This window comes from Pteronotus mesoamericanus, unplaced genomic scaffold (genome assembly GCF_021234165.1).
Source record: "Pteronotus mesoamericanus isolate MK-2021 breed Mesoamerican mustached bat unplaced genomic scaffold, CSHL_Meso_final contig_263, whole genome shotgun sequence".
Classification (NCBI taxonomy): Eukaryota; Metazoa; Chordata; class Mammalia; order Chiroptera; family Mormoopidae; genus Pteronotus; species Pteronotus mesoamericanus.
In genome coordinates, this window is record NW_026555112.1 from 7,880,396 (window position 1) to 7,905,823 (window position 25,428).

Consider the following 25,428-nt stretch of genomic DNA (forward strand, 5'->3'; position numbering starts at 1 on the left):
AGGCTGTGGAGAAAAGGGAACCTCAGCGCACTGTTGGGAATGCAGACTGGTGCAGCCACTGTGGAAAACTGTATGGAGTCTTCTGCTGAGATTATACCCTAAGAATCCTGAAACACCAATTCAAAAGAACCTATGCACCCCATACTCAAAGTAGCATTATTTACAATAGCCAAGTGCAGGAAACAGCCTAAATGCCTATCAGCAAATGAGTGGATCAAAAAACTGGTACATTTATACAACGGAATAGTACACAGCAGGAAGAAAGAAGGATGGAACTAGAATATTAGGATAAGTGAAATAAGACAGGTAGTGAAAGACAAATACCATATAATCTCACCTATAAGTGGAAGCTAACCAACAAAACAAGCAAGCAAAATAGAAATAGAGACATGGAAATAAAGAACAAACTGACAATGACTGGGGGAGGGGGGAATAATGGGGGAAAGAAGGGGAAGAGCAAAGGAACACGTATGTAAAGGACACATGGACAAGGTCAACGAGGAGGGAGAAGGATTGATTATGGGAGGAGGGAGTGGACAGGCCAGGGGAGAGTAATGGGGGAAAAATAGGACAACAATAAAACATTAAAAAAAAAAAACAGTAAAAAATTTTAAGAAAAACAAATCCTTTCTACCCCTTGAATGTTAGGCACATTTGGTCAAGGGAAAATAAACTAAAAGTAAGGCATATATTGCTGAGTCATTTTCAAGAATAATCTTCTGAGAATCCTGGTTCTTTCCACTCCATTTTTCTTTTTATGCTATAAGTCAGCATTTGAATTTACATGCTATTTTTTCCCTCCCGCCAGCACTGTCAGGGAATCTGCTTCCTCAGCCCTGCCCAAGTCAACATATCCTTTAGGATATTAATCTGTGGATGGCACAGACCCCCACATTAACGCTAACAGTATCAGATCACAAGGTCCTTGAGCCCTGGCTGGTGTGGCTCAGTTGGTTGGAGTGTTTTTCCATCACCAAAAGGTTGTGGGTTTGTTTGACTCCTAGTCAGGGCACATACCTAGGTGGAGGGTTCAATCCCAGGTCTGGGCACAATGATCCCCGTTTCAGGCACACACGGAAGGCAACTGATAGATGCTTCTCTCTCTTTCACCCCCCACTTCCTCTCCCTCTAAAAGCAATGAAAAAATGTCTCAGGTGAGGATTAAAAAACCTTTTTTTTAAAGCCCTTGATTGAATGGGAGGTGTATTTGTAATGTGCCTTTTTCACTATGGAGTACATACTCTGTCATCAAAAATGCCTTTTGAAAGCAAATGATTCTGAGATCAGACCTGGATCTTGGATTGAGGCACCTGTTTCAAATCACTTTTTCAAAACTCTCATGTTAATTGAAAAGAGAGTAAAAATAGTGTTAAACTTTGGAAAACTTGACTTTTCAAAAATAGAAACTTCTTGAGGAAAATTACAGCATAGACAGAAACCGGTGAGGCCATACCAAAAAGTAGCCTTCCCACCCACCTGGTTCAGGAAAGGGAGCTCTCTGTGAACTTCTGATAAATATAATTTACTTCCTACTCAGGAAAAACCACCAGAGTCAATGCTCTCTCTCGCCCTCGGATCTCTAACTCTTCTCAAGGTAACAGCTCAAGTGGGTCTGCTCATAGCATGCTGAAAATGAATTACAGGATATCAAACAAGGAAGTTGTAAAGATATTTGTGGGAACAATGGCAAGGCAAACACTTTGCTCTCAGGAAAGTTATTGATTCTATTTCTGGCTTTTGTAAAAATGTAATCACGTCATGGAAGCCTAACAGAGAATCAAGAGTTCAATTATCTAACCATCCAAGTTTTCTTCAGAAAGTCTGCCCTTTGTTGCTTAAAAATTGGCAGGTGTATGATGATGTTGAGTGACTTGGAGGATAAATCGATTAGAATATCGGATAGTGCGTACTATCCCCTACTGACCAATTTGTATCCACACTCTACTAGACAAATGAGGTCATTCCATGTCACTCCATTCTTTTTTTTTTTTTTCCATTGTGCTCTCTGATGCTGGAACTCTGTGAATTGTGACATGCTTTTTCCTCCCAGAGATTTCCTCATTGTAGCATTGAGGTTAACTCTTTCCTACGGGCTCTGGACAGACTGCTTCAATGCAATGGCCACTTCTGCCTTTACCGCTCATGTAATCTTGGGTAAGTATTAACTTCTCTGGGCTTCCACTTCTTCATCGAAAATAAGGAAAATTATGCTACGCATCTTCTAAGGTTGTTATTCAAATTATATGAGTTAAAGCACTGAATGCTTTCATAAGTTTGTCACATAGAAAATTTCCAATACATGTTATGAAAAACAGAATGAATAAAGGCATAAAACATAAGGATATGTCGCAGAGTCTCTACTCTGTGGCAAATTTCACATGCAACCATGCATTGTGATATGGTGTGTCTGCTTTCACCATATGGGGACAATAAGGTAGGAAAGTACGCTCGCTCTCTGTTCCCCCTTCCTCTCACGCTCTCGCTCTCTACAGCGCTCTCTACAGCAGCTCTTTTCAGCCGGTGCGCCACGGCAGGCACACGGGCGCGCCACAAGAATTTTTAAAATATGCGATACTTGACTGTCCACTCAGGGGCATGGACCTCTTTTCCCTTATATTGTCAAATTTTTAAAAAATGACAAGAGCTACTACAACAAAAACCTTCCCATGTGAATGAATTCAAAATTACACCTTTTTTTGTCAGATAGGCAAAAAATATATTTTTTGGTGTGCTGCAGAATTTTAATAATTAGTTTCTGTGTGCCATGAGATGAAAAGGGTTGAAAATTGCTACTCTATACCACAGAGACCTAGCCTTTGCCCTGACAGTCAGCAATGCCAGAGGCAGCAGAAGACAGTAGGCAGACCTAATGTTCACACACTATGGACCTCTGGCTGCCTAAGGATAACATCTTGACCTAACTTATGTTTCGGCTCCTGAGCCCTCAGGTGGAATGACCCACTGGCTACTTTCCCATGAGACGAGACAGGGGGAATCCCAGAACAGACCTCAGAACTGTCTTCAAGGCCTGGGGAAATGATTCATGACCTTTGCCTCTCCTCCAACCAGCTCCCAGCACAACCCAAACCCCTAACCCACAGCGTCTTGTGGTTTTGCCCTATGTAATCTATAACCTACACACCATCGGGGAGTTGGTTTGTTTGGCGCATAAGCTCCCTCTGTCTGTATTGGACAATTCAACATAAAACTATTTTTTTTTTCTTTGTAAAAAAACACAAGAATAGGAAAGTGAAATGGAGCCAGAAGCAAATTCACAAAATGCCTTCCATGAAGCCCTATACACTTATTTCAGGGCAGCTACAAATTTGGCTCTCACCTTTCTAGCTTCCCATGAGAACTAGGTCACTAATCATTGTGGGTTTGTAATATTCAAAAATGGATACTCCTGAGAACTGGAGAACATCCCAGCCCACAGGCTGTCCTGAAGATACTGTGTAACCTAAGGAAGGGCGCCCTCACCTCACATCTCCTGACACAACACGGAGGTTCCCAGAGCACTTTATTAGAATGTCCTCCTCCCCCTCCACTAACAGATGGCATCCCCATGAGCAGTGCAAAAAAGATGACTCCATGACCCGACATGGGGCAGGTAAGACAGAGGACTCTGTGACAATGGTCCACCTTCCTGGAGGAACGGACATTAGTGAATGTGGAAAGCAGATGGCGTGCGAGTGGGGGGTCTGAGCTTATTTATTATCCTCACAGATCAATACTGGGGTGTAGCGCCATCAATGTGAGGACAAATACATCAGCAGCCAGCCAGCGGTGAAGGCTGACACCTTTTTGTAAAAATAGGCATCACACAAGATCAACCCACTTCTGGTGGGAGAAAAGTTAAAGGAGTACCCCTGGGCCAGACAAGAGCTCGTCCTGAGGAACTTCCTTTCTGCTGTCGTAGGAGACAGCAGTGACGGAGAGCGCAGGACCGCTCTAGTGTTAGCCTATAATGATGAACCTGGGATGACTGTGATGGCCACCAAGTACAGACCACTTGTCACTGAACGTTATCTCAATCCAATCCTTGCTATCACCCTAGGAGGTGAGTACTATTATAATTGGTACTAATTTTAAACACAACAAATGTTTCAAAAAATATTAAACATTGTCTCCAAAGATAAGTAGGTCCCATGCTTTCTGAAAAGAGACTTCGGGATGAGCAGGAATCCACCAATTAGAATAAAACAAGTAGAATTTCTTTCAAACACTTGACACAGTACGTCTCTGTTGAGGAGACTCCGCAGTAGTCATGATGTGAGATAATTGGCTTTAGTGGGGCCACATTTTGGCTCAGCAACTAATTAGCTGAGGCACCCTGAGCAAATTATTTCATTTCCATGTGCCTACATCCTCATCTGTGAAAGGAAGAAAGCAGGTGCTGTTGTTTGAACTGAACACCAGAGGTTCAAACCATAGAATCAGTACATACACACACACTCATACCATATTTTCACACTCTTAGTGAAATCATTACAACGGTTGATGTAGCTCTCCCAATGCATCAACTGCATCAATAAGAACATGGAGCAATGCAAAACCGATAGCATCATTCAAAGCACGCTGTCTTTCATAATCATGCACACATGTACCCCATCACTCCCAAGTACCAGACAGAACTGACTTTCAAATGATACTTGTTTCTAAAAGCAAATTACCCCAATTTTAAAAACTAATCAACTATTTGATAGCTGTACGGGTACAAGCATGGCTCTTGTGTTCTTCCCTCTCTCTTCCAGACACACAAACTCCGTCACCCCCAATAACAAAAAAAAATTCAGGTCATACCTGAAAATTGGCAACAATGCCCATTCCAATACATCCCACCAATCCTAGAACTAAGGACACCAAGTTAAAAACAGGAGTGCTGAAATAGCTGGTTTGATTCTGCTTTTCCACTATTTTGTATCTTGTGTACATTGTGGCCGCACCTGAAAAAAAAAAGGTACAATAGCGAATTTTTAGTATTTGACTGTTTAGAGTGAAGAACACAGAAGCAGCTTTGTATTGGGTTTTTTTGAGGTTTGTATTTCAATTTCCTAATTGCAATAGTCTTCCCATTTGCCCACCCCTGTCCTACCACAACCCATCTTGCTCTCTCCCCAGTGTGATGGGCGCGCGTGCACACAAACACACACATATTTTTTCAGCTGTTATCCTTCTCACACAAATGTTATCATGCACGTGTGACGATTTTTTTTTTCACTTAAAAATGTACCATGGAGATCTTGCCATGTCAGTATATAAAGGTCCATCTCAACGTTTTCAGGGATCCCATCATGGTACTGAGATACACATTTATTTCATCCTCCTCCTCATGATAGATTTCTACTTTTTTCTATGTATGTCCTTTTGCAAGCAATATTCAATGGACATCTTTTGGCACACTTTCAGTGTTTCTGAAAGGCAAATTCCTAGAAGTAGTATTACTGGTTCAAAAAATTGTACATAAAATTCCGAGAAGTATCTCAAAATTGTTCCCAGACTGTAGCAATTTATACTCCCAGAACAGAATTTAAAAGCAATTCTGTATGCTCATGCATTTTTAATTATTGCCAATCTAATGAATGAAAAAATGGCAACCTATTGGTTTACTTTACATTTCTCTGATCATTAGTGAGATTAAGCAACTTTCAGAATGTCTACTGGTCATTCGCACTTCTTACTCTGAAAATTGCATGTTTATAATTTTTTCTTGTTTTTCTCTTGAGTCAGTCTATTCATTTTTAATTTGTAGTTGCTTTTTATATATTATGTACATTACTTGGTCTATTGTCTGCTATAAATATTAGAAATTTTCTTCTGGTTTGTCTTTAACTTTGTTTCATGTATCTTTCATCACTTAGAAAGTTTTAGTTTTCTATCTACTCAAATGTCAATTCTTTCCTATTTAGCGCCTGGGTTTTGTGTAAGCTCAGAGAAGCTTCTTTATCCTATAGTTTTAAAATTATTTTCCTATAATTTAATCCTCTTATAGTTTTAATTTTCATGTTTGATTCTTTAACATTGGTTTTTATGCATGGTGTAAGGGAAGGTACTAAAGGCTTGTTTTTCAAAAAAAGCTAGTCGATTAACCAAATGCTATTTATTGTTTTGTAGAATAAATTGACAATAACACTATCTCCATGTCAGTGAGGTCCTTGTCTGCCTGTTGTTGAGACCCCAGCAGTAAGCACTGAGTCAATGAATGCTAAATAAATGCATAGCTATCAAAATTTTAAATCTGTATTCTCTTTAGTTCAGCAAACTGACCTTATAGAGAAACTCGCATACATATGCAAAGATATGTTTAAAAGGATGTTCACTTTAGCATTGCAAATTCCAAAATCAGAAATAGCCTAAATGTTTAACAATAGGAGACTGATTAAATAAATTATAATACATCCACGAAATTGATAACATGCATGTGTTAAAAGGATAAAGTAGATTTCTATGTATTGAAATAGTGTGATGGCCATAATATTTGTCCTGGATTTTAAAAAGCAGGCCAAAAGCTAATCATTTATTATAGACTTTTAAACAAAGATACTCATATAGGGTCCTGCCTTGCCTAGGAGCAAAAATCTATTTATCACTTTCTGGTAACAAAATAATCTGTCTTCTAAATCTGGATGCTGGGCAAGGATGGTGTAAAAGTGTTGGGAATCGTCCTGCCTGGTTTCAAGGACTGTAGCCTCACTGATAAGTGAGAGGGCCCCAAGGCTGGAGCTGAGCAAGGAGGCCTTGGGAAAACAGACCACTGAGGAGACAAAACCAGTCCCTCTGGCAGAGGCGCAGCCCCTGCCTCCCTCACATCACTGCGCTTGGCCCCAGACAATGGCTGGTCAGTCAATGATGGTTAAGACCCCCTCAATGGCAGAGGCGACCTAAGACAGGCACAGTTGCATAGGGGTCATCAGGGAAGGACTTGGGGGATACAGAGAAGGAGCAAAAGACCCTCGCCCCTCAGCTTTGTCAAGGTCAGAGTCCTCATTCTATCTGAAAGAAGTCCCCTTATCTCTTGGCTGCCCTGCTCCACCCACCTGGCTCAGGCTTGAAACAATACTAGAGGCAGGTACAGCCCTGATCTGGATCAGGCAGTTCCTGGGGGCAATTAGGCCTGGAAAAGGAATGCATTAAATCCCCTGAAACCTACTTTGCTAAGAATGCCCTCAAATTAAAGAGTACCTGGTCGAGCCTAGGATGAGTTTATTTACCCAGGTTCTAGAGCTGAATAGGCATCACCCTGTATACCAGACCCTGATCTGAGGCAAATCTGTGTTCCTTCAATTGTTATCTGTGGTCTCTATCTGTTTTCTGTAAATATAGCCTTTAGGCATTGATTGATAAGCTTTGCATGCTTGCCATATACCCCTACACATATCACATATCATTCTCAAAAAAAGCCATTTCAGAGAAGGGCTCGGGGCATTCCCCACTGGAGGGAATCACCTCTCCTGACAGGCAAATCGTATCTGATACAGTTTATTTCTTCCTCTTCGGCCGCCGGCGGGACTCTGAGGGACGGGGCCTCCCTCATAGGAGGGCACTTGGATTGATGGACTATCCCTACTTCCCCTTGCTCACCGCCACAACCTCGGGCAGAGAAGACCACCGATGGGTGATGGGGTAAAACTTCCTCTCTACCAAGTAGGATGAAAAAATTCCAAAGGTGCCAAGTCACTAAGTAGAGCTTCCAGCATCTCTGTCCCTTCCCACCTACACCAATAGAGAGGGATGTAAGTGCTAGTTATGTAACAGGCCCCTGGCAAACACTTAATTGTTCTGTAGGGTGGGGGTTCATGAAAGGACTAAGAGAAAGAGCCCCTTATCTCAGAGCTATAGATGTACCCTATCATCTGCACCCCAGGGGCACTGGAGGAATTGAAAAGAAAAATCGTGCCTGAGTTGGAGACAAACTTCTCTACTTTCCCTCTCCCCTCTCTCCAACAGGTGAGACAACATCTTAGTCAGTGGTTCTCAAGCTTTAGTGAGTATCCAAGTCCCCTAGACAGCTGGTTCACAATGCATGTGCTTGGGCCACACTCCCAGAGGTTCTAATTGAGTAAATCTGTGGTGTGGCTGTGGAACTTGCATTTTCACCAGCGCCCCAGGTCATTTTCATGCAAGTTGCCTTCAGAACACACTCTGAGAAACATTAGCTTATACACTGGGTGTCTTTGGCTTTCATGAGTATATTGGATAAAAATCACAATTTTAAAAATCAAATTACATTTAAAATCCATTGGATAATCTTGTGGTAAACTGCCAGGTGAATTGACAAATAGCTCTACAAGGGCATAAATAACTTTGGATTTCAGGTCATATTAGTTTTTCAGAGTAAAACAAAATTCTAGTTGTAAAGGCTGTACTTTTTTTTTTTTAAAGATTTTATTTATTTTTACACAGAGGAGAAGGGAGGGAGAAAGACAGGGAGAGAAACATTAATGTGTGGTTGCCTCTCACGTGCCTCCTACTGGGGACCAGGCCCGCAACCCAGGCATGTGACCTGACTGGGAATCGAACCTGCAACCCTTTGGTTCACAGGCCAGTGCTCAATCTACTGAGCCACACCAGAAAGGGTGCAAAGGCTGTACTTTTAAAACATGATACATACCAAGAATGAACTCCAATGTAAACTATGGACTTTGGGTGATTGTGATGTGTCAGTGTAGGTTTATCAACAAATGTACCACTCTGGGGGGTGAGGCTGATAATGGGGGGGGTCTGGGGGAGGGGAGCAGGGGCTATATGGAGTATCTCTACCTTTGGATTAATTTTGCTGTGAGCCTTAAACTGCTAAAAAATAAAATCTATTAAAAAGATAATGATAACAATTATACATACACTATAAGTAACATATTTCCCTTCCCATGAGACTGTGAATTTTTCATTTATAATAATTATTGTGTACTTACCAAGAAATGCGGAAAAGTTTATCATAAATCCAAAAATTCCACTCTCCGGAGGTGTTGTTCCTGTATCACTGAGAAAGAGAAGAAATATCTGAATTATTAAAAAGGAATTCAGTTCAGACCTATGGGCAGGAATGTAATTGGCAGGTTTCATAATGTGTCTTTTCTGGGTGTTTAGTCACTTTGAATTCCAAAGATTTGGTCTGATTTCATTCTAAAATGTTTTCATTTTGGCCCTGAAAATATCTGGAAATGCTGCCCTGGCTGGTGTGGCTCAGTGGATTGTGCACCAACCTACAAACTGAAAGATCGCTGGTTCTGTTCACCATTGGGGCACATGCCTGGGTTGTGGGCTAGGTTCCCAGTTGGGGGCATGCAAGAGGCAAACAATTGATGTTTCTCTCTCATATCGATGTCTCTCTCTCTCTCTCCCCCTCCCTTCCCGTCTCTAAAAATAAATACAATCTTTTTTAAAAAGCTATGAAATGCTTAAAGTGAATAAAAGTGGTGTTTCTGAAATAATCAAACCCTATAAACCTGATAGATATGTGTCCATTCTTGGTGAAGAATTGAGCATGACTACTTTTGGAAAAATGGTCTAAAGTCATCTTTGAAAAATCTACATTGGAATATTAAATACACATAACACATCAAATTTTTTTAACAAACTGATTTATGCACAAGTTTACAGTGCTAAAAATATAATTAAAGCTGAGCAATATTTTGATATTTATCAGTATTTTATGGAAAAATAGTGTTTGGAGGGTATACATTCATTGTGATAAATTATTTAACAAAAATCATTTCTAGAAAACATTTTTCAGGTGCAGTTTACCAATTCAGTAATTAAATGAGCTGAATATAGTGTTTGATAGGATCTGTTTTCTATTGATCAATATCAAGGTTTAAATTTTTACATTTTCAAGCTGCCCGTATAAAGCAACAGTTGAAAACTGATGGCCAAAGACCTCCCAATATGAAACAACTCATACCCATCTGGAGTGTTTCCATGTTTTAAAACAGCTCTGAAATTTAAGTATTGAAAGACTGATCACACTGAAAAGGTGCACTTTAAAGTGTGTGAAGAATTCCCCAAGCCGGTGTGCAAAGAAAGCAGACGTCTTTATAAGCACAATATTTGAAGAGTAGACTTTGCAGTGCAGCTGGTCCTCTCGTGTCTTAGCCTTGCCCAAGTTCCAGTCTCATCAGTGTCCCAGCCCCTCTAGAGTGACCGCGCCACCACCTTTCCACCATCCCACCGGCAAGCAGAGAGCCTGGGTGTGGGTGCTGCTGCTGCTGCGGCTGCGGCTGAGGCTGTGGCTCTCCCTGTGCATCATCCCAGTTGAGGAGGAAGACCCAGCCTCCTGGAACCACCACCAGACAGCCTAGGCCCCGGACACCACCAAGGAGCTGCAGCCCACCCTCATGGCTGCCAAGAACCTCATTATCTTCTCGGAGGATGGGATGGAGGTGTCCACCATGACAGCAGCTCAGATCCTAAAGGGACAGATGAATGAGAACCTGAGACCACCCACCCCGACCATGGATTCATTCCCATACATGGATGGCTCTGGCCAAGACATACAATGTGGACAGACACGCGCCAGACAGCACAGGCATGGCCACCGCCTACCCGTGTGGGGTCACCACCAACTACCAGATCATTGGTGTGAATGCAGCCACCTGATTTAACCAGTGCAACACAACACATGGCAATGAAGTCACCTCTGTGATGAACTGGGCCAAGAAAGCAGGGAAATCAGCGGGGTGGTGAGCACCCAGGGATGCAGCATGCCTTCCCGGCTGGCACCTACACACACACAGGGAGCCAAAATTGGTCCTGATGCCGACAAGCCTGCCAGGCACTGAAGGAGGGCTGTCAGGACATCTCCAACATGCACACTGACATGACCCTAGGTCGGGGGGTGCAAGTGCATGCTTCCCAAGGGAACCACAGATCCTGAGCACCCTGGTGATACCAGGCAGAGCGCAGTCAGGATGGACAGGCAGAACCTGGTTCAGGAGGGGCAGGCCAAGCCCCAGGGTGCCCGGTGTGTGGAACCAAATAGCGCTCATTCAGAGCCAGGGGATACGAAGTATGAGGCTCACAAGACCCTGAGCAGGACCCAACCCTGACGGAGATGACAGAGGCGGCCTTGCGCCTGCTGAGCAGGAACTCCGAGGCTCCTCCATCTTTGCTAGGGGGTCCTCATCGACCATGACCATCAGGTGAGCAGAGCTTACCTGACGCTGACCGAGACTAACAGTTTCATGACGCCTTTGACAGGGCCGGCCGGCCAGCTCACAAGCGAGAAGGGCACACTGACCCTCATCACCACTGACCACTTTCATATCTTCACTTTTGGTGGTCACCCGCTGCCGGACAGCTCCATTTTCAGGCTGGCTCCAAAGGAGGCCTCAAATGGCAAGGCCTACACCTCCATCCTTTATAGCAGTGGTCCAGGTTTTGTACCCAGCGGGGGCTCCTGGTCCAATGTCAGCGACAGCCAGAGCACAGACTCCAAGAACCAACCGCAGGTGGCCGTGCCCCTGTCCTACAAGACCCACACCGGCAAGGACATGGCTGTGTTCACACTCATGGCAGTGTTCGCGCTTGGCCCGCAAGTGCTCCTGCGCATGGTGTGCAAGAGCAGAGCCTCACGGTGCACACTGTGGCCTTTGTCGCCTGCCTGGAGGTCTACACCTCAAGTGGCCTGACAACCCCAGCTGGCCGCACCGACACGGTGCACCCTGGGTCGTCTGCAAGCCTGGATGCTGCTTCTGCTGCAGCTGCCTGACGACCCCACCCCACCGCTGAAACGCTCCCCCTCCCAGGGCTGAACGGCATCCTCGCCTTAAGCCTCAGACCCAGGACCCACCTCAGGCCCCTACATCCTGACCTTTGCTCGCTGGCACAAATGAGCCTCAGCTGGTGCTACGCTGTCCCCACCCCTCCCTGTGGTGGCCAGACTGTGGGGCACCCTGGAGGGTGGAGCTGCTCTGAACTCCCCGCCCGCAACCTTGGCCACCTGGCACTTGGCTCTTGGCATCTTGGGGCCGCGCAGGGTGGATGGTTTTCTGCCACCCTGCAACTGGCCCTGCGGGCACCTTGCTGGCCCAGGAGGCTGCTGGGGTCGGATATCCCCGCACTCTGCCTGGGCCTGGTTCTATTACCCAGTGGAAGAGATGGAGACACAGAAAGGAGAGGCCTATCTCTAGTCACTCGGCTACTGACATGGTCACTCCCAATGCCCATCCAGGCTGGGAGAGCCAAGAAGCTTCAGAAGTTTCTGGGTGCAGGGCAGACAGCCCTAGAGTAGCCCTTGCCCGCACCATGAGGCCATGTATGTGCTGGGTTTGGGTTTGTGAACAGGTTCCCTGCCCTCCCTGGGACTTCTGTTCTGGTAGGAACACATGAATAATTAAACTGGTACACAATATAAAACACAAATATATACATATGTATTTAAAGAGTATAAAAAGGTTAATACTCCCCCTTACAACAAATGCCTCTATTCTCAACTATTTTAATCTGAAGTGTTCAGAATTTAACACCATTTTTTCCTACAAAATAACCATGTTTCTCACTAAAGGAATGTTGAGGTGGAGAAGGCTGCCCAAGGAAGATGCCTTCTGAGCACAACAGGCTGCTTAGTGGGCAAGAGGAGGGCACTGGAACCAGTCATGGGAAGAAGGTGACAGCTCAGTGTCCTTGGGCAGAACTTTTGTTCAAAAACTCATTCTCACAGGGAAATCAAGCCTTCTATCCTTGACCTTAGGGTATAAAAAAGCAGCTACCAGGTGACCCATGCAAGAGGACAGGTCTAGAATAATCTGCCACATGCCAGAAAAATTGTTTGCTTATTTGTGGAGAAAGGGAAAGAAACAGAAGACTAAGGAGGATATTTAGGGGGGATGGGCAGTTGCGGGACAAAGGTGTTCTAACAGGACATAAGAGGACCATTCTCAGAAACTACCTGTCCATTCACAGCAAATCAAGACATATGTCAAGGGCTCAGAGGTACAGTCCATTTGACATCAACCGTGAAATCTGAAAGCTCAGAATTTCAGGGTGGTATCTTATTCTTGTTTATCTGTACATTTAAAACCATGCAGGCAGAATCAGCCCTGGCTGGTGTGGCTCAGTGGATTGAGCGTCGGCCTGTGAACCCAAAGGTTGACTGGTTTGAGTCCCAGTCAGGGCACATGCCTGGGCTGCAGGGCAGGTCCCTGGTTGGGGATGAGCAGCAACGTCTCTCTGGCATCAATGTTTCTCTCCCTTTCTCCCTCACACCCCCTTCTATAAAAATAAATAAATAAAATCTTAGAAAAATAAATAAAAAATAAAACCATGCAGGCAGAATCAAAATTGCTTTGTAAGTAGTCATTCCATGTGTACTTTTTGAATGAATGACTATCAGAACTTACCAAAAAAATGATCTAATAGATAGCACTTATTCAACATTTACTATGTACAGGCACCGTTAGGTGCTTACCATACGTCATTTCATATCATTCTCACAACGCCGAGGTGGGTCCTCTATCAACCTCATTTTACTAGGAGAAAACTGGGTATCAGAGAACTTATATACCTTGTTTAAGGTCACAGAGCTATTACATAGAAAAAGCTATATTCCAATCCAGATGTCTGACTCCCCAACTTTCCTGCCTTCACTGTGCTCTAACAGCGGTCAAGGAAGAAAGCAACTAAAAGGACCCTGGCGGTGGAGTGAAGAACAAACACTAATATGCTCGTAAATGCTTAACCACCAGCTCCAGAGGAAGCCTGACTTGTGGCACAGGCTCATTTCCATGGTATAAATACTCTCAGCACTTCAAAATTCAAGCGACCACAATGTAGGTCAACCGAACATGGAGTTGAGAAGAATTGCGCACAGTTGGCTCAGAGGAGTACACACCAGCTGGCTCCTGGGAATGAACCGTGATGGTAATGAGAAGGGATCATCATGCTTTTCCTGGGTACTGGGAAGTTGTCAAGTAGGCAAGATCTCATAGCTTCTCAAATGTCATCATTTAATTGTAAATGTCTTTAACAAACTGTCACTGTCACAGTACCTCTGATTTTCTTTCAGAATTCCTGAGTCTACAACAGTTCCCTTCAATGCATGAGGACCAATGGACCTACTTTCCTTCACTAGGCACTGCAACGTAGGCAGTATTTAATGCTAAAAAATTGGGGGAAATGTTAGTGCATTCATGACGGGTTGTTTGATTAAATGCAACCATCTTTTTACAATTTTTTATCTGGCCCTACCTGATGCATCTCGGCAGACTGAGCGCTGGCCTGAGAAGCAAAAGGTCGCTTGTTCGACTCCCCACCAGGGCACATGCCTGGGTTGGGAGCCAGGACATGTGAAAGGCAACCAATTTCTCTGGCACATCGATGTTTCTCTCCCTCTCTTTCTCCCTCCCTTCCCTTCTCTCTAAAAATAAAAAAAAAAAAAAAAAAGTAAATATCTGGCTCCACATATTACTATAAAATGTATCCACTCATCAACAAAATATTTATGGGACATCTACAATGTGTTAGATACACTCTGAGATACAAATTATCCATGCTGTCAGGTAAGACTGGTCAGCTTGTGATTTATTTCTGTTCAAGTGACAAAATGGTACCTCTTAACAACATCCACTGAAATTTTCCTGAGGAATATTTCAAAAAAACTTTCCAAGCAGCAAATGAAAAGGTGCTAATATGTTATATCATAAATAAATATTGTGTCACACCTTCTGCCTGATGTTGGAATCCAGATGAGCGTAACACCAAGGAGGCACCAAGAGACCCTGTGGGCAACCTCTCTCTGTTTTATTGTTTTTTAAGCTCAAACTAAATTATCTCATTGTGCAAAGGCAGAGGTTCTAGTCTTTGGCTGGCATAGCTGCACTCAGGCACCTGATTCAAGAAACTGGAGAATGAAAGGCAAAATCAGGGCCCTCCCAACTAAGAAGTAGTCTTATACCCGCCCCCCACCTCCCACCACTGATTTTGTACCACGTGGCTTAGGCAATATGGTTTCAGCCTTGTCTCAGTCCCAACTACCTCCTCGCTTATTGCCTTGCAAATAAGGCACTTCTGAAAATTGCAACAGGGATAGAAACTAATAGTTCATTTGCATGTGACTTAGAAGCTGTTGAGGCAGTCATGTGTACACAGTAGTTTCTAGGGTAAGTTGTGCCTAGGAAATCAGTTCCCTTCTATATTTCCTTTATTTACATTTCCACAAGTTAAGTTCATCATGAAAAATTCCAAGGTATTTGTCTAATATCCTTCTTCATTTAGGATGTTAAGCCAGTTCTTTTGATGCTCAAAAGAATGAAAATAATACAAAGACATGTATGACAATATAAGCTTGGTCAAATGCTGTTCTTTAATCATTGGACACATGTGATTCCATTACTTCATACCATCGTATTGACCACTGCACTGAAATGTCATAGGTTTATTAGGCGGGACCGAAATGACAAGGAGCACAATTATCTGCTTGCCCAGACGGAGGTTTTCTGGTTGCCCTAAAATCCTAGGCCCACTGCTTGGAAGGTTAATCAAGACTTAGAACCTCAAAGCACTTAATACACCACTAGCAAAAGGAGACCATTACTTCCTCTACCTTCGTAATATTTAAATACCTTATTTGAAAGGAGTAAGTATGATAATAAAAAGATGCTACATTTTGTTAGATGTTTTTAATGATCAGGGTTAATATTTTTGGCACTTCCACTTGGTGACAATTACTCTAGAATGAAAGGCACTGTAAAGCTATATCATCTCTTTTTAAATGTAAAGAGAATTTCCTACTCATCAATGCAAACAACTTGCTCTTGCCACACACTGCCCACGTGCAATTTTCCCTCTGTCAGTCAGTTTCCACTTGGTTCACACGTGCCACATTTTTTAAGAATTGTTAAGCACTACCTAAGTGTCGGCAACTGTGCCAGTTGATGGGGCTACAAAGATGAAAAGATAATTTACTATCTTCAAGAAGCTTAATATCTAACAAAAAATTCAAGGACTCATTGACCCACACATAGTTATTGACTGCCTTCTATGTAACAGGCAACTGTGTAGGCAAGGAGAATGTAGTTGTAAATAAAATGGGAAAAGCCACTCTTTCATGGAACTTATTTTTTTGTGGGGGTAGCTCAGTTGTAGGGAAACTGATATTCTTGGCTGGGTAGCTCAGTTGATTAGAGCATAATCTTGATATGTCAAGTTTCCAGGTTTGATCCCTGGTCAGGGCACATATAAGAAACAACCAGTGAATGCATAAATAAGTGGAACAAGGAATAGATTTCCCTCTCTCTCTCTCTCTCAAATCAATAAATAAAAATACATATATTTTAAAAAGAAAAAAAAGACAGAGGGTGATAGGTGAGCTACCTACTTGAGACAGGATATTCTAGGAAGGTACTTAACTGAAGTGGAATATTTGGGCCAGGAAAATTACTAGTAGAGAGAACAGCAAGTCAAAGACCTTTAGGTGGCAATATGTTAGAAGAACTGCAAGGAAGTAGGTGTGGCTGGACAGGAATGAGCAACGATGTGTGTGTCGGAGGTCACAGACAGCCCTGTGGGTAGTGGTTGTGGTAAGGACTCTGAATGTTATTCTAAGCATCATGAGCAGCTGTTGAGGGCTGAGAGCAGGGAAGTAATATAAAGTTCGTGTTTTTAAAGGATTTTACGAAAAGACTATAGAGGGGCAAGTGTAGACCAGGAAAACCATTAGGGAGCACCATCATATTACCTGACCCAAAAGGGGATGGGGTAACTTGAATGAATGGTAAACAGGCCACCTGGAGGCACCACCTTTTATTTTACATTTTTTGCCTCCAAACAGCCATCATGAACTGTTTATTATAGCTCTATATTACATACAAAACCCAGTACAGTGCCATATATACATAGAGGATGATGCATAAATATACTTTAATTAGATTTGAGTAAGAATTTGTCAAGAGATGACAATGACTGGGACAAGGGTGATATTAAAGAGGGAGGTGATAAGAAGTCAAATTTGAGAGGTTTTTGAGGGAAGTCTCTAGAAACCATCCTGCTTGGACTACAGCTGTTAATACTATAAAAGAAAAACAATTCACATTTCCTCAGTGCTGACACTCAGCCAGGCACATTTTATTTAGCCTTCACAACATTATTTTTAAAAAGTACTTACTATCACCATCTTAAAGATCAGGAAACTGAGTCCTTAGAAAAGTCACTTGTTCAAGGTCACGTATATAGTTAATGAGTAAGCCAGGCCATGCATCTAGAGCTGTCTAATTTCAATGGACACAACTTAGGAATGCTGCTGTGCTCTACTGCATTTTTAGAATGTATTTCCACATGAGTTTACAGTGTTGTATATTTACAACCAGTTTGGCATCAGCTATTCTGTCTGGAACCATTAGTAAGTTGTCCTTGACATGCAATAACTCTACGATGCATGGAGTGCATTGTGATTACTGTCAGGCAAAGAGGGCTATTAAATGGAACATTCTCTTTTTTAAGTTGAATTTGAGCCCTTATATCTAAAAGCTGTTAGCTCTGCATTAGTGAAGACTTTTGAGCAGTATTCTAATGTCTTTTTAAAAGTAGGAATAACAGAAGAAAATCACTCACAATTTTATTTAATTTAGTGGAGGGGTGGGGATTTTAATGTAATCAAGTGATAATGAAAAACCAAAATGGAACAGAAGAGAAGTTATAGATTGACTGTTGGCTCAGAAGCCCAACACCACATCCATCACCTCATTTAATTTCCAAGATGTAAAAATTTGGGATCTGCAATTTTGCTGTTCTGCTTTTCTTATAATTAAATAAATTTGGTCATGCTTTCTTAAAGAAAATATTAAACTATAAATGATCATTTAAAATAATGATACTTTAAAAAATTTCTAAATTAAAAAATGATACTCTTCTTAGCTAAAAGTTTTAAATGGCATGCCTGCCTTTTTGTCCTTATGACATTGTGGTTTAGAAACACTATTAGGGAATAACCACTGCACTGAAATGTTATTAACATCATGTCAGAATACGTGACTCTACACACACAGACCTCATTCTCTGATTATTTATTATCCCAGATCCCATTGTTATGGTTGAACAGGAAAACAAACATCACCATAGCTTGAAATTCAGTGTAATTAGTAATCAAAAAAGTTGGTTTGAGCAGGAAGTCATTAGAAATTAGATGGATACATATACACCACAAACTTAGAAATATACAGTCACTTGCCTACCTTTTGATGGAGGCCACAGCTGCTACATGAGTGCAAACACACTGCATAGCTTTTTGATACATAAACCACGTCCACTCTGAATCATCTCATTTCCAGTTTTGGTTCTTTGGAGAAAAACCTTGGACACTTTTGAAGCAATTTGAGTGCAGAATCCTTCTAGTTGTTTTTTTTTTTAAGAGTTTTAGTAAATCTTTACATTTGTCATAAACACTACTAAATAGACTGCAATTTTTGACTTGTCTCTTTTGAATCTTTCCAAAAAATTTGACCAATTTTTCTTAAAAACTACAATTCTTTTTGCATTTCTAGACCAACAGTTTACGTACACTGAGCTAAAGAACACCATTACAATTAAAAAAAACTTGCATAAACACTTTTGGGAGCAAACAGAGCTGGCATTAGGTAAGTGTACAAAGAAACAAGCGAAAGAAGCAAGTGCGCAGCTCTCAGAATGGCAATTGCTGGGGCAGGTGTTCAGGGTCCACTGACTTCAACCGGCGTATTTTTCAGAGAATGAGGTTATCAGTTAGACCAGCAAATTAATTTAGGTGAGGTTGGTTAAGAAAGCTGCTATATGCACAAATAAATCAATCACTTATAAAATTAGCCCTCAACAAGCTTGCCTTTTCCTGCTTAACACTAGCATCTCTACAGACCAATGTGGACTTGTCCCTTGATGATACTAATAGCAATTGCTTAGAGAGACTTTATTATGTTCTTGGACCAGGGTGTTGATGAGTTTTAAGTGGGTTCATGTGTTAATTCATGGAGGAGGTGCTATTAACCCACAGGAAACAGAAAGAAGTCAAGTAACTTGTCCAAAGTCCTATAGCTGGGGCATACAGTAGACTTGTGTTCTAAATAAAGTTGTCTGCTCTAAAGTTGTTCCTTTATCCAACACACTATATTCCCTGTCAGTATGATTACCAAATGCTGTAAATATTCAACATAGTGAATATTTACTAGGTGATCCTGTGTTCTGCCACCAATCACCAAGGAGGGCTCGTGGTCATGAGGAGAAACAATGGAAGTGACCAAAGAGCACACTCAACCCAGCAAACAGCACTTGTACAAAAAGTGAGACTAGGCTACTAGAAAGCAACTAGGATATAGAACTGGCCAAACTTTAAAAGCAAAGCAACTAAGGCCGGGGCAACGTAGCTCAGTTGGTTAGACTGTCATCCTGATATGCCAAGATTGTAGGTTCTATCCCCAGTCAGGGCACATACAAGAGTCAACCAATAAGCCCTTGCTGGTATGGCTCAGCAGGTTTGATTCCCAGTCACAGCACATGTCTAGGTTGCAGGCCAGGTCCCCAGTGTGGAGGCATGTGAGAGGCAGCCATGCATTGATGTTTCTCGCCCTCTCCTCCCCTCTGTCTAAAAATAAACAAATAAAATCTAAAAAAAAAATTAGCACATTGTGATTATAACCTAAATCTTGTTACCATTTTTTTCATTACCATTTATACCCCCATACCCTCTTTCACCTCCCCTCACTGCCCTCCTACAGTCACTACATGTGACAGTTAACCAAATAAGACTCGACTCTTTTACTTTGTTTACTATGTCATGTTGGCCCTCCTTTTAAGTGACTTAATTCTAGGTGACCCAGTTTCCTGCCACCAATCACTGAGCAGGGTTTGTAGTCATGAGGGGGAACAATGGGAGTGACCAAAGACCACAAACTATCTAGCAAGCAGCACTTAACAAAAAGTGAGGCTAAGCTAATAAAGGATGTAACCAAGATGCAGAACTGGCAAAAATTTAAAGGGCCACAGAACATTCTGGAAGTATGAGACACAAAACAAAGAGGATATAAAAGAGAGTAGCTTATCAGCTAAACGGAGTTGATAAGTAACTGGTAATCCAAGATAGCCTGAAGGATTTGGTCAGAGGGAATATAAGAAACTATAACAAATTAACCAGAATGGTGCTCAAGAATGTAGGTGTAACCTTGTAAAAATCTAAACTAATGGCTTTTGTTTGTCCTTGGTTTGACATCCTTGCATTAATGGTCTCATATCCAGAAATATTGCACTGATCAATTACTCCAACTTGTTAAATTTAGTAGTTAATTGTTTGAGGTCTTCTTTAGATAAAGCATATTCAATTAGCCAGTCCTCTACTCATGGATATTTGTATGGCTCTCAACCATTTGTTACTAAAAGCAATGCTTTCCTGACTGGTGTGGCTCAGTGGGTTGGGCATATTCCACAAAACTAAAGGTCACCAGCTTGATTCCTGGTCAGGGCACATGCCTGGGTTGCGGGCCAGGTCCCTGGTTGGGAGCATGTGAGAGGCAGCTGATCAATGTTTCTCTCGCACATCGATGTTCCTCTCCCTCTCCTTCTCCTTCTCTCCCCCTCTCTCTAAAAATTAAAAAAAAAAGGCAATGCTATGAGTAACTGTGTAGATATATATTTTTTAAATTTCAATAGATAACACCAAAGTCCTTCTCTAGAGAATGACTCAATTTACACTCTCACCAGCAATGTATGAGAGTCTGTTTTTCCAAAGTCTCACCAATAGAGTGTGTCAAACATTTGAGTTTCTGCCAATCTAGTAAATGAAAAATTGTATCAGTGAGTTTTAATTTGAATTTTTATTTGATTCATGAAGTTGAGCATCTTTCTATATAGATGTAAGAGCTATCTGCCCATTAATCCAATATTCTGAAGAATAACAATGTAATAAAACATCTGATAAGGAAACTTAGTTTGAATGTCATACTAGATAGCAGTCCTCCCATGGTTCTAGCTCTTAATTAAAACACATTGTGTGGGTTTCTTGCCCTGGCTGGTGTGGCGCACTGACTTGAGTGCCAGCCTGCAAACCAAAAGGTTGCAAGTTCGATTCCCAGTCAGGGCACATGCGTGGGTTGCAGGCCAGGTCCCCAGTAGGGGGCATGTGAGAGGCCACCTATCAATGTATCTCTTGCACATCGATGATTATCTCCCTCTCTCCCTCCTTTCACCTCTCTCTAAAATAAATTTTTTTTTAAAAAAAACACATTGTGTGGGTTTGTTTTTGTGTTGTTTGCTTGTTGTTGTTGTTGTTTTTTTTTTTTTTAAGAAAAGAAAAAAGCTTTTATTGTGACGTCTACGACCAGGACACAAGACGAAGGGCTCAAATCTAACTCCCTAATCCAGAGTTCGGCGAGATTCAAGGGGTTTCAGCACCAGATACTCCTGGACAGCAGACCTTCCTTTCTGAAAGGGTTCAGGAGCATCTGATTGGATGAACAATGTCATCATGGAAAAGGAGGTTCATCCTAAAGACAGATGGTCCCTGATTTAATATGGTTTTACTTTTGATTATTTACTTTACAGTGGTGTGAGAGCGATTTGCCCTAACTCCCAGTCAGGCGCTCCATCAGTAGGGTAAACAAACGACACTCTATGGTGCACTATGTGGCCAGCATTCTTTGTTTTAGTTCAGTGTTTCAAACATTCTTCAGGCCCAGTGTGCTCTCACCTGTGTTAATGGTTCACGGTGAGTATCCATACAACCGTTCCGTTTTTCACTTTCAGTACAGTATTCAATAAATTACATGAAATATTCAAAGCATTATCATAAAAAAGGCATTTTTATATGATTTTGCCAGACTGTAGGCTAAGGTATGTGTTCTGACCATGTTTAAGGTAGTCTAAGTTAAGTTATCGGGTTCAGTAGGCTAGGTGTACTAAATGTGTTTTCAATGTAAGATATTTTGGACAAAAAAAAAAAAAAAAAGGCGTTCTATGGAAAGAAACTTCACAGGGTGCTCTGACCATAAATTCCTAAATGGGCAGCCCCTGGTGGCTTGTCATGCTGAAAGCATAATCCTTCTTTAGTGAAGGGTTTCAAACCAACCCTGTCCATTGTTCGTGTGCATCTAGGTTAACATACCTTTGAAATACCAGAACACCATTCAATGGGGGTATCAACCCTCAAGAGAGTACATAATCTTGTTAATTGTCTTGTAATCCAATCCGCAAGTTGCTTCCTCCTACTTTCATGTAATCTTTGTTTTCTCCTTAATTTTAAATGCAAAAAAGACACCACAAAACTGTTATTCTCAGGAGCAGTGAGATCTTGCTCCCAGTACACGTGGCCAGTTTGGCTCAAATAAACTCATAAAAAGTCTCTACAACACAATAAAAACAATGATAAAAAATTTTTAAAAAGAAAAAAATTCTCTACAGGCTTGAACATCCCTTACATGGACATTTTAAACTTCAGGTGAGTTTATCACACAGTAACCCCAAAGTCAAGGAGCATCCATACATTCCAGCCACCAATGACCTAATCAAGTCTTCCCTAAAGAAATCTGCCCTAAGGGGAAGAATAATAATACCCACAGTGAGCGTTCAAGAAATATCAATTCAACAAATATTGAGAGCCTTCATGACTCTTACACTCCAGAGGGAAGACAGGTAGTCAACAAAGTAAGTAAGTAAATCACAGCTTGTTAGAAGGTGATAGGTGCTATGGTGTATAAGACTGGATATGGGGGAGGCCCAACACATTTATGACACAGGAAGGAAGACAGTGTGGTTGGAGGAAGTGGGGGAGTTGGGGTAAGGAAGAGTAGGAGGTATTGACAGCAGAGACAAGTTACAGAAGATAAAGCTGATCGTTTCCAGGTAAAGCAGATAAATCAGGCACTACCATCAGCTCCTGACGTACAATTCTTGTCTACACCTTGCCCTTCCTTCAACGACTTGGTTCTCTAGGAGGGGCAAAGGCAAGTCGGTGTTCCAGCTGCTCATGTGGGCAGAATACAAACAACTTAAAAGCCCCAGGCACCTGCAGGCAAGCAATCCATGCGTTCATTGTTTGTTTGTAGGCTGGTAACTCCTGGCTACGAGGAAACAATCTCATGCCTTTTTTCCTGTAATTCTGCTTTTCCTAAAGGTTTCCTTTCCTTGTTAAATTTAAAACCCCTCCCCTGGCATAGCTGTGATTTGAGCATCTCACAAGTGGTTTGTCTTGTCAGCTCATTTGCCCATTTCTGAATGACTTCCATTTCAAGTTCACCTTGTGGCAATATTAATCACAACTACATCAGTCACCTCTACAAAGATTCAAATCCTGCCTCTGACTGCCTAACCAATGTGTATCTAATATTATCTGTCCCTGACCTTCAGATCCAGGACAAATACTGGTACTTTTTTCTCAGTAAAAAACAATGCAGGGAGGGGAGCATTTGAGATCTTGCTCCCTGGCATATGTCATCAGTTTGGCTCAAATAAATTCTTATAAAATTTTTTTAAAAACACATTACAGAGAGAGAAGATTTTTACACAAGTCTAAGAGGGTCTGTCCTGCCTCGGAATCCAGAGGAATGAGACAGTGGCACTTGGGACTGAGATGAACCATGAGACACCAAGACCAGGTTTCTGCTGGGGCGCAAAGCCGGATGGGAAAGTTTGCCTGATGCAGGGAACACCTCTTTCTGGGTGGGCAAAACCACCACCAGGACTGCAGACGTGCCCCATCTCTATAACGTTCTCTTCCTCGGGTCTCTAAACTCTAGCCTCCTCCTGCCTCACCTTCATTTCCCCTTCCTCACCCACAAAGGAAAATAGTTACAGCATATTGGACACAAAGCAGAAGAGCTGCAGGAGAGAGACGCCCTACAATCCGTATCATCTCTACAAAGCTTAGGTGTCACCAACTTTATGAGCCTCTCACCAGCCAACACAGGTCCAGTAGTCACACCACCGGGATAAAGATGAATTGTTCTAAAAGCACAGTTTGGAGCCACACAAAGAGGATCAGGACATGTGTCGGGCAATGACAAAATGACCCTAAAGGTGGAGGCCAAAACTCATGGAAAATAAAATGGCATAAAGACAACACAGGAGATGTCACAAGTTGTTGACTACGTGAGGGGTCTGGCATTGAGGGCACAGAACCCAGAGAGGTCTTGGGCAGCTCCATCCAGGAGGGCTAAGCCAGACTCCCAAAGACCTGGAGTGCTCCTTTTGGCATGGGACGAATCTGGGTGTGAATTCTGCTTCCCCCATTTCCTAGCTGTGACATCAGTGTCACATTGCCGGTATTTCAACATCTGCTTGAACTTAGTTTCCTTTCATGAAAAATGAGCCAAACACCCACTTCACGAGGATGCTGGGAAGCAGAAGTGAAATATGTGAGCTGTTCTGGTGCACACCTGGATCTCCAACTTGCACTCTTACTAAATGGCATCCATCATCGCCCAAGAAGCGTCTTCCGGAGATTTTGTCGCATACTCTCTCAAAGTTCGGGGTAGTTCTGTCTATCCCGAACCGCTCCCAATGGCTCCCTGCTCAGTGTTCAGGGTGAAGTCAGGACCGTACCCCCTGCCTCTCTATACATCTGCCAGGATGCAGCCTCTCCTCTCCTCATTGTCAGACCTCAATCTCTCTGCAAGATGCCCCAGCTGGGTCTGGTTCCCTGCCCTCCGCATCAGTGCCTCTGCCCAGTTCCCGGCCCGCCCGTCCTGTCCATTACCTGATGTACGGGAGGAAGGGGTTGACGTGCCCAGAGAGCACAGCAACCACGTAGGAGATGATGAAGGCGGCGGACGACCAGGTCACCAGGAGGAAGGGGACGAAGGCCATTCCCTTCAGGAAGCACAGCATCTCGACGCAAGGAGTGCGCTGCGCTCAGCTGAGGGGCCGGACGCCTGGCTGCTCGGAGGGGCGGGGGCCGCCACGTGCCAGCCCGCCAGGCGGCAACCACGCGCGGACAGCCACTGCTTTCCCGTCGGGACAGGAGGCTCGGCGATGGTGGAGGCAGGCCGGCCCCGGAGGGAGAGGAAGAACGGAGGAGGCTGCGAGCGGCAAAGCAGCGGGCCGGGGTGGGTGGGGCGCGAGCAGTCCGGGCTTGTTGCGAAACCAGTGAAGTCACAAAGTGGCGGCCCCGCCGACTTAGGGGCGCGCGCCGCGACCTCCCTGCCGACTCCACGCTCGGAAGGCAGCTCCTTTCGCTTTTGGTTAAGACTTGGCGGGGGGTCAGCGAGGCGGGCTGCGCGGGAATGTCCGCCTCTGCTCTGCCGGTTGCACAACTCCGGAGAAACTGATCTCCTCCCCGCCCCTCCTTAGCTCGGGGTTTCCGGGGAGAAGCCTTGAACACCCAAGGTTTCCCCTCCCGGGTCCCGCTGCCCGTTTATCGCTGGGAAGAAGGTATAGATATTGTTAAGTGACATTCACCACATCCTGCTGCGCTGCTGCTGGGTGCAGACTGAGGGTACGGTGGCCACTTTGCCAGCACACGTGGCGGGGATGTTAAGCCAC

The 25,428-nt window shown here is 43.1% G+C and overlaps 1 protein-coding gene and 1 pseudogene across 2 annotated transcripts in view; one reads left to right on the forward strand and one right to left on the reverse strand.

Annotated features, from left to right (window-relative positions):
• DRAM1 (DNA damage regulated autophagy modulator 1) overlaps positions 1-25,133 on the reverse strand; it is a 39,193-nt gene extending 14,060 nt beyond the window's left edge. For both annotated transcript variants that reach the window (XM_054574629.1, XM_054574630.1), the window contains exons 1-3: positions 24,644-25,133; positions 8,913-8,980; positions 4,804-4,946 (exon numbers count right to left, since the gene is read on the reverse strand). In XM_054574629.1, the coding sequence (XP_054430604.1) occupies positions 4,804-4,946; positions 8,913-8,980; positions 24,644-24,774 (342 nt within the window). In that variant the 5' untranslated portion in view covers positions 24,775-25,133. The remainder of the gene's footprint in view (positions 1-4,803; positions 4,947-8,912; positions 8,981-24,643) is intronic.
• On the forward strand, positions 9,395-11,707 carry LOC129071451 (intestinal-type alkaline phosphatase-like; annotated as a pseudogene).
• Positions 25,134-25,428: the final 295 nt, after the last annotated feature.